This window comes from Nelusetta ayraudi, unplaced genomic scaffold, assembly GCF_046127955.1.
Source record: "Nelusetta ayraudi isolate G7.1 ecotype Tasmania unplaced genomic scaffold, CSIRO-AGI_Nayr_v1 ptg000169l, whole genome shotgun sequence".
NCBI classification, from domain to species: domain Eukaryota; kingdom Metazoa; phylum Chordata; class Actinopteri; order Tetraodontiformes; family Monacanthidae; genus Nelusetta; species Nelusetta ayraudi.
Window position 1 is genome coordinate 884,129 of NW_027466219.1, and position 16,466 is coordinate 900,594.

General features: G+C 46.3%; 1 protein-coding gene across 1 annotated transcript; it reads right to left on the reverse strand.

Annotated features, from left to right (window-relative positions):
• Window positions 1-103: 103 nt before the first annotated feature.
• kpna3 (karyopherin alpha 3 (importin alpha 4)) lies at window positions 104-16,124 on the reverse strand. The gene is made up of 17 exons (XM_076014615.1): window positions 15,791-16,124; window positions 13,591-13,635; window positions 11,386-11,475; window positions 10,612-10,641; window positions 10,475-10,527; window positions 10,287-10,382; window positions 7,717-7,802; window positions 6,906-6,992; window positions 6,645-6,814; window positions 6,468-6,512; window positions 5,839-5,970; window positions 5,633-5,761; window positions 5,377-5,481; window positions 5,131-5,202; window positions 4,783-4,945; window positions 4,279-4,373; window positions 104-4,194 (listed from the first exon to the last, which is right to left on the reverse strand). The coding sequence occupies exons 1-17, from the start codon at window positions 15,857-15,859 to the stop codon at window positions 4,096-4,098; spliced, it is 1,566 nt and encodes a 521-aa protein (XP_075870730.1). The 5' UTR covers window positions 15,860-16,124; the 3' UTR covers window positions 104-4,095.
• Window positions 16,125-16,466: the final 342 nt, after the last annotated feature.

Sequence of the window (16,466 nt, forward strand, 5' to 3'; positions counted from 1 at the left end):
ACCCACTAACACTGGTCCTTCAGAACACCAGAGCACTTCCCTTTTTAAAGCCTCTTTCACCGGTGTCCTATTGAATGTGTGAATCAAAACAATTGCAAGCACAGAGAATCCAACGGCTTAACAGCAAGTTTATTTTGGTTAGGATCAGAAACACAGATCATGTCCTGAGGGTGAGATGAGATCAAAGTCCCCTGACTGAAAGTATGGCAATCATGGTATGCTGTGATTTTGAAGAGGAGGGCAAATGAGCGGGAGTCATGGTGCGTTACAATGCTTGGTGAATGAGACCAGAAGCCACCAAAATGCCAAGACACTGTGTGAGTCTCTGCTTGATATATGAGGTGTGCATACACGCACAAATAAAAAAATCTGCCATCTCGGACAGCCAGCTGGCTACAACACCACTAAGTCAAGCCGCGTCAGCAGGATTTTGACTGAATTTTCGCCTATCACTGTGTTTCAATAGGCCTGCTCACGTGCAATGTGCTCTTTTGTATACTCTGTGCGTTCGGTGATGTATGCGATGGCTCTCCTGCATGTACTTGCACAGCCAACGGAACCAGATTTCCCTCTCGGGACAGTAAAAGTCTAAAGTTTATGTTGGTGCAGCCCAGTTCGTTCCCTGAATTTAATTCACACTAGGAACTCCTGATGCTCCAATATCAGAATTTGGAGAATCAGTTTACTAGCGCAGAATGGTGTTAAAACAGTTGGCATAGTCGGCAAAATTAACTTCAAAATAAAGTGAAAACAGTGTTTGTCTTTAGCCTGTCGGAATGGAGAAAAGCTCATCAAATAATTGGTTTAAAAAAAAATCAGCCCTTTGTGGGCTAAATAGAAAATAAAAATGATTCAGTTTAAGCCGGTAATGATTAAGGAAACAGGAAAACAGGTGTTTGACCAATAAATAAAAATTGCGTCCAATCACGTGCAACCTGTCCCTTAAAGAAGTGGAGCAGATAGAAAAGCAGATGCAGCGTTAAGTTTCTCACGACAATAGTGCCATAGCCAGCTGTCCATCCCAGAGTGCAGATGTTTAAAAACTTCTCATGCAGTTTGCCCTGTCAGCCTGGTTCAGCCTGCTATTTTGCACATGAGCACCTCATTTTTTATTATTTTCTTTTGCTTCGGGACTCGCTCAGAGTCCTGGCAAGCAGCACTGAGCAGAACCAGTGGCAGACAAGCGGCGGGAGACCACCGCTCCCATAACAAACCCTCCAGTCACTGAAAGAGTCGCATTGTGTTGAACCAAACCCACTTTTGATTGAAATGAAAAAACAAAAGGCACAATGATTTTCCAACTCATTCTTGTCTTTAATATGCACAAGAGTTGAAAGCATCAATGAGCCACCTTAAAGAGAGGAAGTCAATCTAAAATTTATAAAAAGATATAAACAATCAGAGGCCAAAACGCTGTCTGTTTGTCTGCTTTTCTCCTATTATTATTATTATTATTATTATTATTATTTTATTTAAAACAACTTTTCATCTTAGCAAGTAAAAATCTTGCAACAAACATAAGCTTGTATCCGATTTGGATACAAGGCAACAAAATTGTAAATCTTTAAAGTGGCTCGGTCTAGTCCGCTAGTTCTCAACTGTACACCCTCTGGATAGTTTTGTTCAGTCATTAAACAGCTAGTCCCCACTCCCCAAAAAACAGAACGACAAAAAAAAACAAAAAAAAAAACAAAAAAACAAATCAATCCTGGGATGCACATTGCAGCCCATCCATTATTTAAAACCCTTGTGTGACCCTCCCCTACAACACCCACCCCATGCTGGGATCCCCTCTCAGTAGTTAGCAGCCAACCAGAGGATCATAAAGTCTCCCAAGACCAGGGCTGGGGGTCGGGCTTCCCGTTTTGACACTCTGAACCTGAACCCTCTGCAACACCAACCAGGACGTGGGACGGCACATGTTTCAACGTCCCGTCACCTCGGCGCAGAGAGGGGAAAAAAACTTAAAAACAGTCAGTCCCAAAATTTGCAATCTGCATGTCATCACAATACGTATGCGAGTCAAAGAAGAAGGGAAAAAAAAAAAAATGAAATATTGCTTCCAAAAAAAAGAGAAAAAAAGACCCTCCCCAGCCATCTTCTGACAGTAAGGTTATTGTCCATCCAATGACTGTCAGCTGCAGCAGCTTTGTACAGGCTTTATGTAAATATATTCATATATTCATTAGACGGCAAGGAGCGATACACATCACATTTGTTTTTTTTCTGCTTTTTTTCTTTTCTTTTTTACAATTATTCAAATTTGACCAATGACATGTGACCTCTTTGTCCAGGAAGAAAAAAAAAAAAAACAGGAACAGGAGAGGATTTTAAAAGGTCGGGACCTGGACTCGTTTTCTAAGTCTCATCTCCCGTGAGTGTAGGTCCCTTTCCGCAGGTAGACACCCACGTGTCCTTCAGACGTGTGCATAAGACTGACGGGAAAAAAAAAATCAAAAAAGAAAAAAAAAATGGTAATGAATGGAAGCGCCGACTCGACCAGAAGCTGAAAAAGCAACTCAAAATATCTATAAAAAAGAAAGAAAGAAAAAAATCGTAAAAGAATTAAAATAAGCCTAAGGTTTTTTGTTTTGTTTTTTAGGGTCATTTTTCTTTACATGTTTTTTGTGTAGTTTTTGTCAAAACCCACTCGATCCAAGGTTCACATTACAGGGGGGGGTCCTGGACGAACAAGTCCGCTCGCTCGCTCGCAGGAAGTGACCGAGCTCCTGCTGCAGAAAGAAGGTGGCGCCCTGTTGGGATGGTGGGATTGGAGAGGGGTTGGGGGTTGGTGGTGTTGGGTAAAAACGCTACAGCTGACACATTCCTCGTCTCTTGAGTCTGATTCCACCTGAAAAGGTGCTTCCCACTCCTGCGTCTGGGAGTCACGTCCGCGACAAAAAACGTAAAAAGAAAGAAAAAAAAAAGAAGAAGAAAAGGCTGCGGCTCTGCGGATACGGACGCAGGCGGGTCGACGCTTCTCACTCTCCAACGTACTGACAAGAAAAAAAAAAAATCACTATATCTATTCACATTTTCGATGATTCTTTTTCAAAAAAAAAAAAAATGAAAAAAATGCTGCGTGATGATTCAAAAAAAAAAAAAAGGTTGGGTTTTTCTTGTTTTAAACAAAATAGTGCGAGGAAAGAAAAAAAAAGTGACGTCATTGACTCTGAAGTCCCATCAGGAAGTTTGGCGCCTTAGAGCCCTTTTCCTCCCCCACCACCTCCCCCACTCTCCCCTCTGGGAAGCTCCTGGGAGGGGCGGCGGGGGTCCGTAGTTAATCATGGCTTAAACTTGGATTAACTCTTCAAAACTGGGTGAGAGGGTTACAGGGGTGCCCGGCCATCCCGGATCCGAGTGCCTACGTGTGCCGATGCTCTTGTGTGTGCGTGTGTCTCTGTGTGTGTGTGTGTGTGCACATTAGTGTATTTGCGTGCAGGTGAAGTAACACCAGTGAACAATCCGGGGGAGGGAGAAAAAAAAAAGCACGAAAAATAAAACCCACAAACGAACAGCAGTATTTTTTCTTCCCCACGAAAAAATATGATATGATGGCTTCTAACAGAAGTATGCACACAAATTCTAAGTGTCAAAAGTGTGTTTGTGTGTCTGAGAGTGTGCTCCTGTCTTTGTGTGTGTGTGTGTGTGCGTGCGTATTTTGTGTCTTTTCTTTTTCCCCGATGACGCTTGGCAACGAAACCTTGCCACCGAAGCTCCTCTCTCTCTTCTGTCCAGTTGTCGTTTTTTGAGTGATGTTTTTGAAGCGCTGTCAGGGGAAAAGTGGCGACGGGTTGCCACGTGGGGTGATGTGGTGCTGTTGAAATGACCAGAACTCTTGTTTTGGAAGTTGGAGGTTGAAGAAGTGAAGAAGAGAAATGAAAGAAAAGGCCCCCCTGGCGTGCGGCGACACGGAGGGCCGGGTAGATCCTTCAGTGTTAAGGTGATGCTGATCAAATCCTTCGGTACCAGGTTGCCGGGATGGAGGAGAAGGTGGATGAATGTCTCGGGGGGGGAGGGGGGTTGTTTAGGGGGGCAGAGGGGCCGAAATCACAGTACCCGTGCAGCTGGTTGAAGTGTACAATCCGCGGCTCCTCAGAAATTGAACTCCTTTGTTTGCATGTTGGAAGCCGAGTCGAAGCTGAACGTTCCTCCTTGAGTGGTTTCGGGGATCAGGCTGGGATCTTCGTCAATCTGGAGGGTGTGGACGAGACACGAGACGTGAGATCGGGGCAGAGCAAGGAGGCCACGCGAGAGGAAAGGCAGGGGAGAACTTACGTCGTCTCCTGAAAAGTACTGATCGATGATCTCGAAGGCTAGTTTGTAGATGTCCTCGTTCTCGTGCTGCTGCAGATTTTCAATCTTTTCCAAGCCTGAAGAAGAAGAAGAGGGTAAAAAAAATGTAAGTCAGCTTCTGATCATTAAGAGCAAAACAAGTCAAAACATCAAAAGCAGAGAGGTAAAAGACAAAAATATAAAAACCTGGGAATGGAGAAAACTTTCTATAACAATTATTTTTGGGAACATCTAACTTTTCTACGTTTCCAGCAGAACTGCTATGTACTACTTATTCTCTAAGAAATACATAAAACACAATAGAAGAAAACAAAAGTTTTGGAATTTCTAGAAAACAGTTCATTAGTGTTCCATTCATAAATAATTTGTAGAGATCTTCTGCAAAATTTTAGTTGAACTTGTGCCACAGAAACAGCAGCAAGCACAGGCGAAAGCAGCAGGACGTGGTTTGAAAAGCAGAGCGGCTTCCCGTCCAGCGAGACAGACCTCCACACTCCTCGATGATCTCGGCGATGGTGCTGGCCTCGTCTCCCGTCATGATGAGGATGTTCTTCAGGCCGTCCAGCACCACCTGCACCACCTGGGAGTCCTTCACCGACAGCAGGTCGCAGAAGGGCGGGATGACATTCTCAGTGACCAGGAACTCCACCTACACAAACCCACACATACACACCACATCCATACTTAATTACAACAGAGGAACAAGGTTACAAGTGTGGTAATCTGCAGCATCGTCAACATATTCATCCTTGTATAAGAGACAACGACAGAGACGCATCATATCAAAGTCCATCAATGAGAAGAAGCAGCAGATTTGTCCAAAGCCCAGCTCACCTGCTCTTTCCTCCCACTGATGGTGAGGTTGCTGATGGCCCAAGCTGCCTCCTTCTGAGTGCCAAAGTCGCCCTGGAGGGAAACAGGCTGTCACTGAGATGTTCCACATAGCAACACAGTGGCAAAATAGCAGAAACATGGAAGCCACTTCTGCCTCCGCGGCTCAATTCAGAAAAGGGGTCAGTGTGCGTCCCTGTAACCCATTTATCCAACGCACACAACACCCAGACACACACACACACCCACCTTGGCTAGTTGTTGAATGATCATTGGGATGAGTCCAGCATCGATCACAGCCTGGACCTGCTGCTGATTCCCTGCTGTGATGTTGGACAAGAACCAGACTGCTTCCTGTACACAAACCAGGCAGGAATAACGTTTAACACCCAGATATTCAGCAAACATCTAAACAACTGAAACCAAATCCCTTCAACATCCCATCTGGACATTATTTTGCGAACGTTAGAAAAAAACTTTGCTTTGAGAGACGCAGCGGTCAAACCTTGTTGATCTTCTCCTTCGGGTGTGTCAGCAGGTTGGGGAAGTGCGAGAGGACGTCGCAGTTGAGGACCACCTGCGTCTGCTCGTCCGTCCCCGTCACGATGTTGCCCACCGCCCTCAGAGCCGCCGTCTGCAACGGAGACAGAGATGGAGTTCACCCCTCTGCCGAGCCGAGCCGAGCCGCGGACCCAGAGTGTGGCAACCGACCTGAACTTTGACCTCCTTGTGGCTGAGCAGTGGCACGAGGAGGGGGACGACTCCGGAGTCGATGACCATCTGGATCTGCTCGTTGCCCCCGTCGGTCAGATACGACAGAGCCCACACTGTGTCTACAAGGATCTGAGCGCGCACACAGAAAACATGTGAGACCCGAACCAAGGTTAAGTGCGTCTTTCATCCTCCCTCCGTTACACCGTGAACTACGGTGGCCTGCACACCCAAACTTGATACCTCGTCCACCTTCTTCTTTGTTGGTTTATTTGAGGGTGCGAGCGTTCACACTGGCAAAACTGGTCATGGAAACACTTCAAATTCTATCAAATATCACAAAAGTTTTGACGCTCTCATGAGGTGGTTTTTCAAACGGATCAATATAGAGGTATATTGAAAAGTGTCATGGAAATTTTTCCGCGTTTACATCACTGGACGTGATGTGCGGGGTCACGTGACCAGTTTACTTCAAGTGAAAATGCAGCGTTATGATTGGACGGAGGAGGAGGAACAGAATATTTTTTTACAAATGTCGAAATTTTAGAAATATGTCTTTTAATTTTCGAAAAAACTGTAATGGAAACGCAGCTGCAGTCACTGCAGCAGCCGAAATGCAAGATACTCACATTTGTGTCAGTGTGATATATTAACACGCAGAGGGCGGGCAAAATCTGTGGGGAGAGACAGAGTGGGTGAGTGCGAGTGGGCGGAAGGATGAAGCTGTCAGGCAAAGGCAGGACTTGGGATCACAGAGTCATTGGATGATCAGAGGCGTGGTGGGGACGCCGCAGACACTCTCGCACCTCTAGCACCGTCTCCATGGGCGGCGGCGGGTCCTTGTTGCGGCACAGGTTGACGATGACCCAGGTGACGTTGCGCAGGAAGGTGATGGGGATGGTCGGGTTGATGAAGGTCAGCAGGGGCTGGACCACGCCCATGGCGATGACGTAGTCCCGGCACTGCGGGCCGTCACCTGCGGGTGGGGGGCGGGGCAGCGAGAGGGGCGGGGTCAACAGGGCTGCGCCGTGAAAACGAATCTGACACCGAAGACGGTTGTCGCTCACCGATAATGTTTCCTAGGGCCCAGACGGCCTGTTCGCAAACATTCTGGATGGGAGAGTGCAGCAGCTGCAGGAAGAGGGGCACCGCATCTGAAGACAGAAGAAATACTGGCTTAGAAACATGAGCAGGGCCCCGTGGCACTAGGTCCTGTTTTTATTCATTATCATTCATGCAATGATTAACTGCTAACTGCTAAACCTAAATGTAATTCTAAACTACTTTGGAACTGGCAAACCTGCGTAAAAAAAAAAAAGCTTTTCTATTTTTAATGTAGAATGGATGAAGTCGGCTTTGATCTTTTCTTTTTCCTTCATGCGTGAAAAAGACTAGAATTTACCAAACACTCTGCACTTGGTAGCACAGTGCATTAAAACAAACCAGTGACGTAAAACATCCCCCAGAATCAGCGGTCAGCTGCGTCTGAGGGATCTGCCAATCAATTCAATTTGACCGTTCGAAAGCTGAACACTAAAAATCAATCAATTTCATTTCAAACAGGGTGTAACCATCGTCGGATTTGTGAGTTTTTTGTCCCGATTCCATTTCATATTTCTGAGAATGAATCAGCCCAAAGTTCCACTCCGATGTGATTCTGTTCTGTGAGTCACATGACTCCCGGCTGTTTCAAAGTAAGAGCGCAGCGTTATCTAATAAAAACATAATCCCGAAAAAGACGGACAGCGCCATTGTGTCCTCTGGGTGTTTGGAGGGGGAGGGGGTGGGGGGTGGCGCTTTTGCAGACGGGACACAAACACAGACTGTGAGGGGTGAGAGAGGGAGTGAGATGGGGCGGGCAGAGTGGGGTCAACTCACTGGACTTGACCACGGCCTGAGTCTGTGCCGACGTCCCGGAGGCGATGTTGGTCAGGGCCCAGGCCGCCTCGAACTGGAGCGATGGGCTGCGAGCGAAAACAAAACACACTTTAGAATGGAAAAGCAAACAACAACAACAGTGACTGCGAGCCATAATGAAGCTGTTTAAGCCTCCAATCTGGAGCGGCAGAGGAGGGAGGAGTAATCCAAACAAATTTGTGACTTGTCTGCATTTCTCCCCACACGGCCCCGTTTTAGCCCAGACTGATCCATTCACCTTAAACCCATTACAACCAAGCGCCTCCGGCTCGCATAAGACACATGAAGAAACCCAACAAAAAAGAATCGCTATCTGTGCTCACACATGTACGAGTGGTCCTCACACCTCCCACCAGCCAACTGGCGGCCTCCGCCGCGCCTGCGTACCCCTTCGAACGCACCGAGAGGCCGACGCTCCCCGCAGCCCAACTCCGTTCGATCTGCGCCGCCTCATCATAAAAAAAAAAAAAGCCAGACATGCGCGGGGGGGGATAAAGCGCCGCCGTATCATCATGTGATAATCTGTTGCCATGACGAAATCCCTTTAAACTTTCACCCACCCACCCCCACCCTCCACAGCTTCCAGACTGCTGCCCTCCACCGGCCCCTCCCCCACCTCCCCCGAGTGAACACAAGGTCCTGGGAATGGTGGAGCTCGGAGGGACAGGAATGCTGTTATATTTGGCATCGTCTGGAGTGGAAGAGGAACCAACTGCCGCCACTAGCCCCCCCCCCCCCTCCCCCCATCGCACCCCACCCCCACAAACATTCACGTGAGGGAGTAATCGCGCACACACACACAAACTCTTGTTTAGACAAGGCCTCTGCCACCCCGCGCCGCCTCGATGCGTCCAGAGTAGGGACGCTAGGCCTGGGCTATATGGCAAATTTTTTTATCACGATATGTTTTCTTATGTTGCTCGATGTCGATAATTATCACGATATGATTTTTTTTTTAAATCAATAATAGTTTTAATATTAGTATTCTCCTTGGACCGCAAAGAAACCAGAAGGATTATTTTTATATATTTATTGTTAGAATGTATAACAATACAAAACATTCAACAACAACCCGACAGAACCAAGACGTTTGTATTATTTTTTTTACATCTTAGATATACTGAAATAAAATAACTTAAATGTTGAGGATTATATGCCTTGTTTTTAACATCTCTCAAACATTTTAGAGGTAGTGTACTGAACTGATTAAATAAAATAAAAACAAAAATAAAAAGAGGTACAGACAGACAGTACAATATTGCACGTCACTGCTCTGGTTATGTTTCTGTACCGCGTCGATTTTTTTCTTGTACGGGGTAGCTGCATTAAAGGCTGACTGTATTGTTGTTTGACGAGCAACTGTTTGCTTAGCACTGTCGCTAGCTAGGCTACTACTACTAGCGGGAGTATCATGTGGCACACTCCCAGCAGTGCGTTGTTTTTAGCATTACCTGCGGGGAGGCTAGCATGAAAACGTAAACTCTGGCTTTCATATCATTCTTTATCATGGTACTTCTTGAGATGTTGAAAGAGGTTTGTGGTGTTTCCCGTTTTGCTTGGGACTGTTCTCCAACGTAATTTGCACTTAGCGTTAGCCTGTACTTTGTCGGACCTGAGGTAGCCGAACCAATTCCAAATCACTGAACTGGTATTGCCTTCCTTCGCCACTATTTCATCCTGCTGGACATTTTCAGATTCCTCCTCACCCTCGGTGTCAGGGGTACAGTTCTCAGGCACATTTTGGACAGTTTCTTCACTTCCCTCGACTTCTGATTGCTCCTCGCTACTCATTTTTCCATGTTCCTATAACTAGATTTAGCGGACGGATGTGTGTGTCTCCCATCTGAGTTGTTGTGAGCGAGAGGAGGCAGGTGGAGGGAAGGAAGCACGCCGTTGTTTCTCTGCTGGGATTGGCTGTTCATTTAGCACGCGCTTGTTTCTCTCCTGTGGGATTGGTTGGGTTATCGAAATAACAGCTCATGCATTTATCATCGTTATCGTGGAGTTTTTAATCGCGATTATTATCGTAATCGTTTTATCGCCCAGGCCTAAGGGACGCTAACAATTCATCGATTATTGATTAATTGTTGACTAAGAATTTAATCGATTAAATTAAATTGGTTGCAATGAATCTTTTTACACGGGCAGCTAATATCATTACAACAGTGTAGTGGCAGGAAAAGGCAATTCACCTGAAGATACTGTGATGGTCACAATATACCTAGAACAAGTTACTTTTAAACGTTTTATTTATTAAAAAAAAAAAGTTGAAATGTGACCCATTAGAAGTCAACTTAAAATCAGAGGATAAATATTTAAGATGTTTTTACTGTTCTCTAATGTAAAAATGGGTCACATTGGACCCTCAACATTATTTAAGGCTTAAATAATGTGTTTCATTGTGAAATTTAGGTTCTCAGGAAAAATCGCAGCTTATCAATTTATGGTTAATTGATCGATAACGTCAATCGACTAATGATTAATGAATTAATCGCTAATGTGCATCGCTAGTCCAGAGCGCTCGTACGTACTTGTCGTTCTTCTCCAGGCATTTGACTAAAGTGGGCAGGATACCGGACTTTATCAAGTCGTCGATGGGGGGGTTTCTGTCGCTCGAGAGCAGTTTTCTGGAAGAGGAGGGAAACAAGAGTGAGGACATCGTCAACGATGTACATCCAACTTGTGTGTGAGTGAGTGAGTGCGTTCTGTGTCCTCTCACCTGGCCGCCTGTACAGCACTGAGCTGGACGACCGGATTATCACTGTTGGCGTTCTGCGAGAAAACCAGGAAGTAAAGTTAGAGGGGCGCAGCGAGCTCGCAGATCCGCTGCTGTGCTCGAGAGACGTTGGTTCTCACCTTAACGATTGCTTCGAGCGTGTCATTTTGCTGCACAGAGAGAAATAAGGTCATTCACTTTCTAATGATTTGGTCCGTTAAAGTTTTCTCAGGGTTTTTTTTTTTTTTAAATAAACTACACAAACTTGTTTTTTTTTACTCTAAATGAAATGCATATATGACACATGGCAGAATGCTGACTGAGACAAATGGCATGTTTACTTACAGAGTCACTGAATTACCCCTCACTTAACTTCGCAAAAAATATTTGCACACTCACACTTTTGGCATGACCCGTCTGTGTTAGTTGACTGGTTTAAAAATCTGAAAATGATGCTTGATAACAAACTACGTTGATTTTGTATTCAGTGTTCTCTCATCCTTTCCTAACATTTCATGTGAATGCAGAGAATTCAAGGTGGACGTCCTGCACAACTTTGCCGGTACTTTTTTCGCATTAACTATAGTTGTAGTCAGCGCAAATTAAGACTCCTCTGCTATTCTTCGGTGTTTAATGAATATACAAATGGCTGAGAGCATTACGACACCCTACAGACATAAAACATTATTATTACATTTTAACAATAACATTAAAATGCATGTACCCACGCTGTGAAAAATAAGAAGGTAAATTCATTCAGACTGAGCATCTTTCCCACTTTAGTATAAAATTAGCCAGCAGTTTTCAGCTGATCCACACAGATCCGCTTCTGATTTTGTCCTCCTCGACTGAACCCTGGTGCTATGCAGACAATCCGGCCTATCTGAGACACACAGGCAGACACCCATGCTCACCCCTTTGAAGTCTGAGTCGACATCAGAGTCCTCCAGAACCTCCTCCAGTGGGACGTTCCTCTTCTTCAGAAGATGCTCGTCTCGTTTGTTCTGACAAGGAGTCAGGGAGGGAGGGGGTGGGGAAAAAAAGAGAAATCAGGGGCGAGGATGAAAGTGTTTGTTAAAGCGTTCAGAAATTCTTTTTAAGTCGGACACCACGCAGCCTCCCTCAGAAGATATTCCTCCCATCCCAAAAACTTTCACTTTTAGAGTCGGGTCAAATTGTGGCTGTTAGGAAAAAGAGCCGTCCTGCGGAGAAACGTGAACTTTCACCGTGTGACATAATGTGTGACCTGCCTACCTACCCCTGCACACTCACACCTACACCATGGAGAGATGCAGAAGTGTGTGTGTGTGTGTGTATCGAGAGACAGCAGAGGAACCCACACATCCCGTCAGCTTGCGGGCCATGTGAGTCAGTGGTAGGAGGAGATTCCCCTGCCCTAGATTCCTGCGCGCCACGCTGATGTGCGTCACTGATGACTAATCAGCCAGCGCTGTGGTTCCTGCAGCTCTGGGCCCCGAGACATTCTGAACCTGAGAGAACGGCCGCGACCTGCTGCGTGTTCTCGCCCCTCCGTCCTCGGCGCGCCGCCCTAATGAGGCGCCGTCCTTGGCAACGGCGCTGGGTTTTGAACGGCGGGTTAACTTTCCTGCGGCGGCAGCTGGACGGCTCAGACTCCACGTCTGGCCGCGCGTCAATAAAGCAACGCTTTCAGGCCCGGCGGATACGTCACGGATTCCATAAACAATCAGCCTTCCTTCCCTGGAGGCGAGGGATCAGGAAGCTCCACAGCTGTTTAATCACATGTGGATGTCGCTTTGACATTAAGGCAAAGCCAAACTGTCACCTGACGACGCGCTTACACGTTCATCTGAGGTGCAATCCTGCGGCGCGATAGCATTTCTGCTCAGACCAATAGGATTCGGTGCGACAGAAGGTGCAGCCGATCACCTCCCAAACAATTTTAGCTGGTATAAAACTGTGTTCCCACACTCTACATCACCCTTCTGCTAACAACATGCTTGTTCTGCCTCAACTAATCCAGAGGAGAGACATTTCCAGGTAGAAAAGTCGTGCTCTCTCCACCCCAGACTCTTTATTTAAAAGAAAGGTGGAACATGGTCAACGGTATTCAGCAACGGTGCTGCTTATCACGCCTGCGGTGATTAACTTGCACTGTATCCATTTAAATGTGTTCAGAGTATACTTATTTACAGGTCCGACATGGTTTGCCCTTGCCTGTCGTATCAGCAGAACCAAGGTGTGAAAGAACGGCTTAAGTCACATCTGCTCGTCTGAGGCCTCTGCCTCCCGTGTCTGCCGAAATAAGGCTTTGACAAGCTGCCACCTGTTGGCCTAGAAGATGCAACTAATCCTTCCTCAAGACACCCTCGGTGGACCAGGAACCAGGGGTGATCTCACGCTGGAAAAGGGGCATTTTCTCCACATGTGCAGCACTGCAGTGCCAAACGCTTAGCAAACGCCTCAACTGGAATCTACCCGAGCGCGCTTCAGGGCCCTGAGAGAAGGTGTCGGTTTTTATTGACACAATAGCATCCACACGCACTCGGAAAAGTAGGGTGAACTCAGAGCTGCCGCGCAGTTGTGAAGGCGTCGACCCCTGAAACACGGCAACCTAATCCTGTTGCAGTCTTTGTTTTTGTTTAAGCCTCTTGGTGGAAATGGCCATCAAAAGCAAAATTAGGCCAAACCGCCAGACGGAAAACACACCACATCAAAAAATGTCTCCCATGTCAGAAAACACCCTGAGAAGTTGATTCATTCAGGAAACAATCCATTGCGTTGTGTCATCCACCAAAATATGTGAAGATGCTATTTCTAATAGAGGAGTCGCAGCCATACCAGACTGCTACTCCTTACCTTCAGATGTGTTGCTGTTTCTTATTCAAAGCAAATGCAATCATACAACACTGATTAGTATTAAAGCTATCCGCTTTGTTTGAAGAGACCTGCATCGTTTTCCACAAAATTTAATATTTTCCTCAGAAGGGAGTTTGTCATCAACAAAAGAAACATTCTTAACGAAGAAAACGCAGACTCTGACAACAGAGCCGATCAGAATTTACGAGGCATCCATGGAATGAAAGTCATCGGGTGCTGACAGACAAATGTGTTGACGTTAGCTCTGAGTTTTTTCTTACCTTTCTCAGCTCAACTGTCACCTCATTTCGATGTCTTCTCATAGTCTGCAAAAAGGAAATGAAAGTCACTTTCAGTAAATCAATGTCTTTTTTTTATTTCCTGAAATATTTTTAATATGTTAGACCCTTGAATAAATAGAACTGTTTACTTCAGAAACTTTACTAAGGATTGGCAAACGCTTTTTTTAATGATGATTTACAACTGGCAACTTACAATTGAATTATAATAACAGCACTTTTACACCCTAAGACATGTAGGTGACATTATGTATTTCAGTGTAACTCAGCAACAGTTCAAGGGAAACATGTATTCAACTCAAACTCATTTTCTGTAGCGGAGTTTCCGATAGTTCCAAGCTCATCCTGAACAGTTGGAGATGCACTAAGATCTTGTGACTGTTTCAGGAGGTTCATGTTGCCTTCCCAAATAGCCTCTTGCGTAATCTGGGACGGTCGTAACTCAGGAGACCGCAAGAGCAGAGAGGTGTCTCAAAAAAACGCCGCAAAAAACAAACAAACAATGTCGCACTGACAGGGACAAAAAATAAAATAAAATAATGTCCCTCCAGTGGGAAGTACAGTAGTCCAGTGTGACTGACAGGGACGGAGCGTTAAATTGTTTGACCACGCTTAAATTAAATTGCCATAATCGACTCCATAAAGACGGGGCGTGTGCTTGAAAGACAAATGTTTTCAAGATGAACGATCACAATCAATCCAAACTTTTGAGTTCATACAAATCACATCCAGAAGCAAAGGGGTGTCTAGGTGTGCAAGTGGCTCCCATGCGTGCCACATACATGTTTAAAAAAAAACACAAAACAATCAGGAAGGCCGGGGCCTGACCTACATAAAACCCAAACTGATATTTTCTCCTGCAGCCATCTGAGTCATCCATGTAGCAAAACTGGGATTCATACAGAGGCTCCGCAAGAGGAGTCGGACATTCAAGACGCCTGAAATAGCATGAGGAATGCACTTGGCGCAGGCTGTCTGTCATAGTAGCCATGTGCTTGTCATACCGGGTACTGCATTCAAAACAACCACCTACGGGGCACCAATCTGTGCTTTTTTTGGGGGGGAGGGGGAGCAGATCGTCCCCTTCTAGCGAGCACAGCCCCTCGAGCCCATGGTGTTGGCTGTACCTCATTCAAAATTGTTTGGCCACTGGGTCAAGAAGCGTTATAGGCAAATGCTGTCACGCAGATTTATAATTAGACTCGTTCGCCGAGAGATTCTGCAATAGCAGGGGCCTCTTGGAATACAGATGGTTGCTTCTTGACGTTTACTCGTCTGTCAAATCTCGGCAGTTAACACGTCACGCAGAACACCTCTGGAAATGTTCAATCGTAAGAATCATTTCATTAAATATAAAATGCGAGGAAATACAAAAAGCTGATATCACTGTACTTCCCAGGCCTGGAATGTCATTAAAAAAAAACACACGCGCGCGCGCGCGCACATACACCCAAAATATCACACGTTTAAAAGCTATACAATACTAACTATACATTACCCATGTTGGTTGAAAGCGGCATCATTTGTAGTAGCACTGTTATGTGGTTGAGCGAGGAGCCCGGTTTAGCTGGCTCACCTGGCGTTCTATGCTAAGCACTTGCCTGCCTCACACCGCTAGCAGGCTAACAAGGAGGGGTAGTGTTTGGTTAGGGTGGATCTGTACCAAGCGTGAGATTCAAATGCCGACAAAGTGGATGTTTTTCCACATAACGACGTGGTTTTGTGATGTTAGCGAGACGGAGGTGCTGGTTCTTCAAACCGCTTGCCGGTGGGAGATACCTATTGTCGAGATTATGGTGCCGACCAGGGCAGGCCCAACCTCGCTCGCAACCGGCGTATGTTCACCGAGCTAGCCGCTGTGAGCTAAATCGCCAGAGCCTAATTCCTCTGTGATGATTATGGTGTTCGCGCTCTTCACACACACAAACTCCGAATTAATTATCATTATTAAGCCCCAACTCAACAGCAAACCACTCAAAAGGACAGGTTAAACAGGGCGAAAATAAGCACTTTAGACGGCAAACTCGTCACAGCAGCTGGCGGTGGCTAGCTCGCTAGCCGCCTAGCTCGTCGCTACTGCCGGGGCCAAGATTCACCAACGAGGCCCGAGACTACCGTCTTTTCCCCGCATTAATCTACCTCAGATTGGGCCACCTGTGCCCGCGCCCGTGTGTAATCTCACCTCGACATCGCGTCCCTTGTTTTTAAAGCTCTTGATGCGGTGGTTTTCTAAGCCGGCGTTTTCTGCCATGGCTCTACGGGGGTTTTGCTTTAGCTCCGGCTTTGGGGATATCCTCCGTGTGAAGACGAAGCACGGCAGCTCCTGCGCTGCAGCTGGGCTCCGGGAGGGGAGGAGCGAGGGGGGCGGGGGAGCACGGCGACGTTACGGGACGCAGAGGGGCGGAGTCAGCGGAGGATTCACGCACGGCCCGGGGTGGCTGCCACTACGGAGCTGCTTTAGCCCACTTTTACCGCTTTTTTATGTTTAGGTTAAACCAAGTTGACCGTCGCTGCCTTTGTGTGGAGCGCCGAGCTGCGTCGGTGTCACGCCAAGTTCTGCATACCTGCCGAGAACGGCGTGCACGTCGCGGGAGCGCGCACCGTTTTAATACGTATCGGTCAATTCTCTGTCAGTCACTGGAAAATGAACACACTGACTTTCACAATACTTAGTCACTAGTGTTTCAGAAGCACCTATAACTGAACCCTAAGGGGTGGGGGGTTCGCGCCAGGGTGTGAATCATTTTTTTCCAATTCACTTTTGTGACACTTTATGGTGAGAATTTTAATGTCTGGTTGGTTGTTTTGTGCCCTTCTGACTGTTCACAGAGCTCATTCTATACTAGGAGTGCATTCAT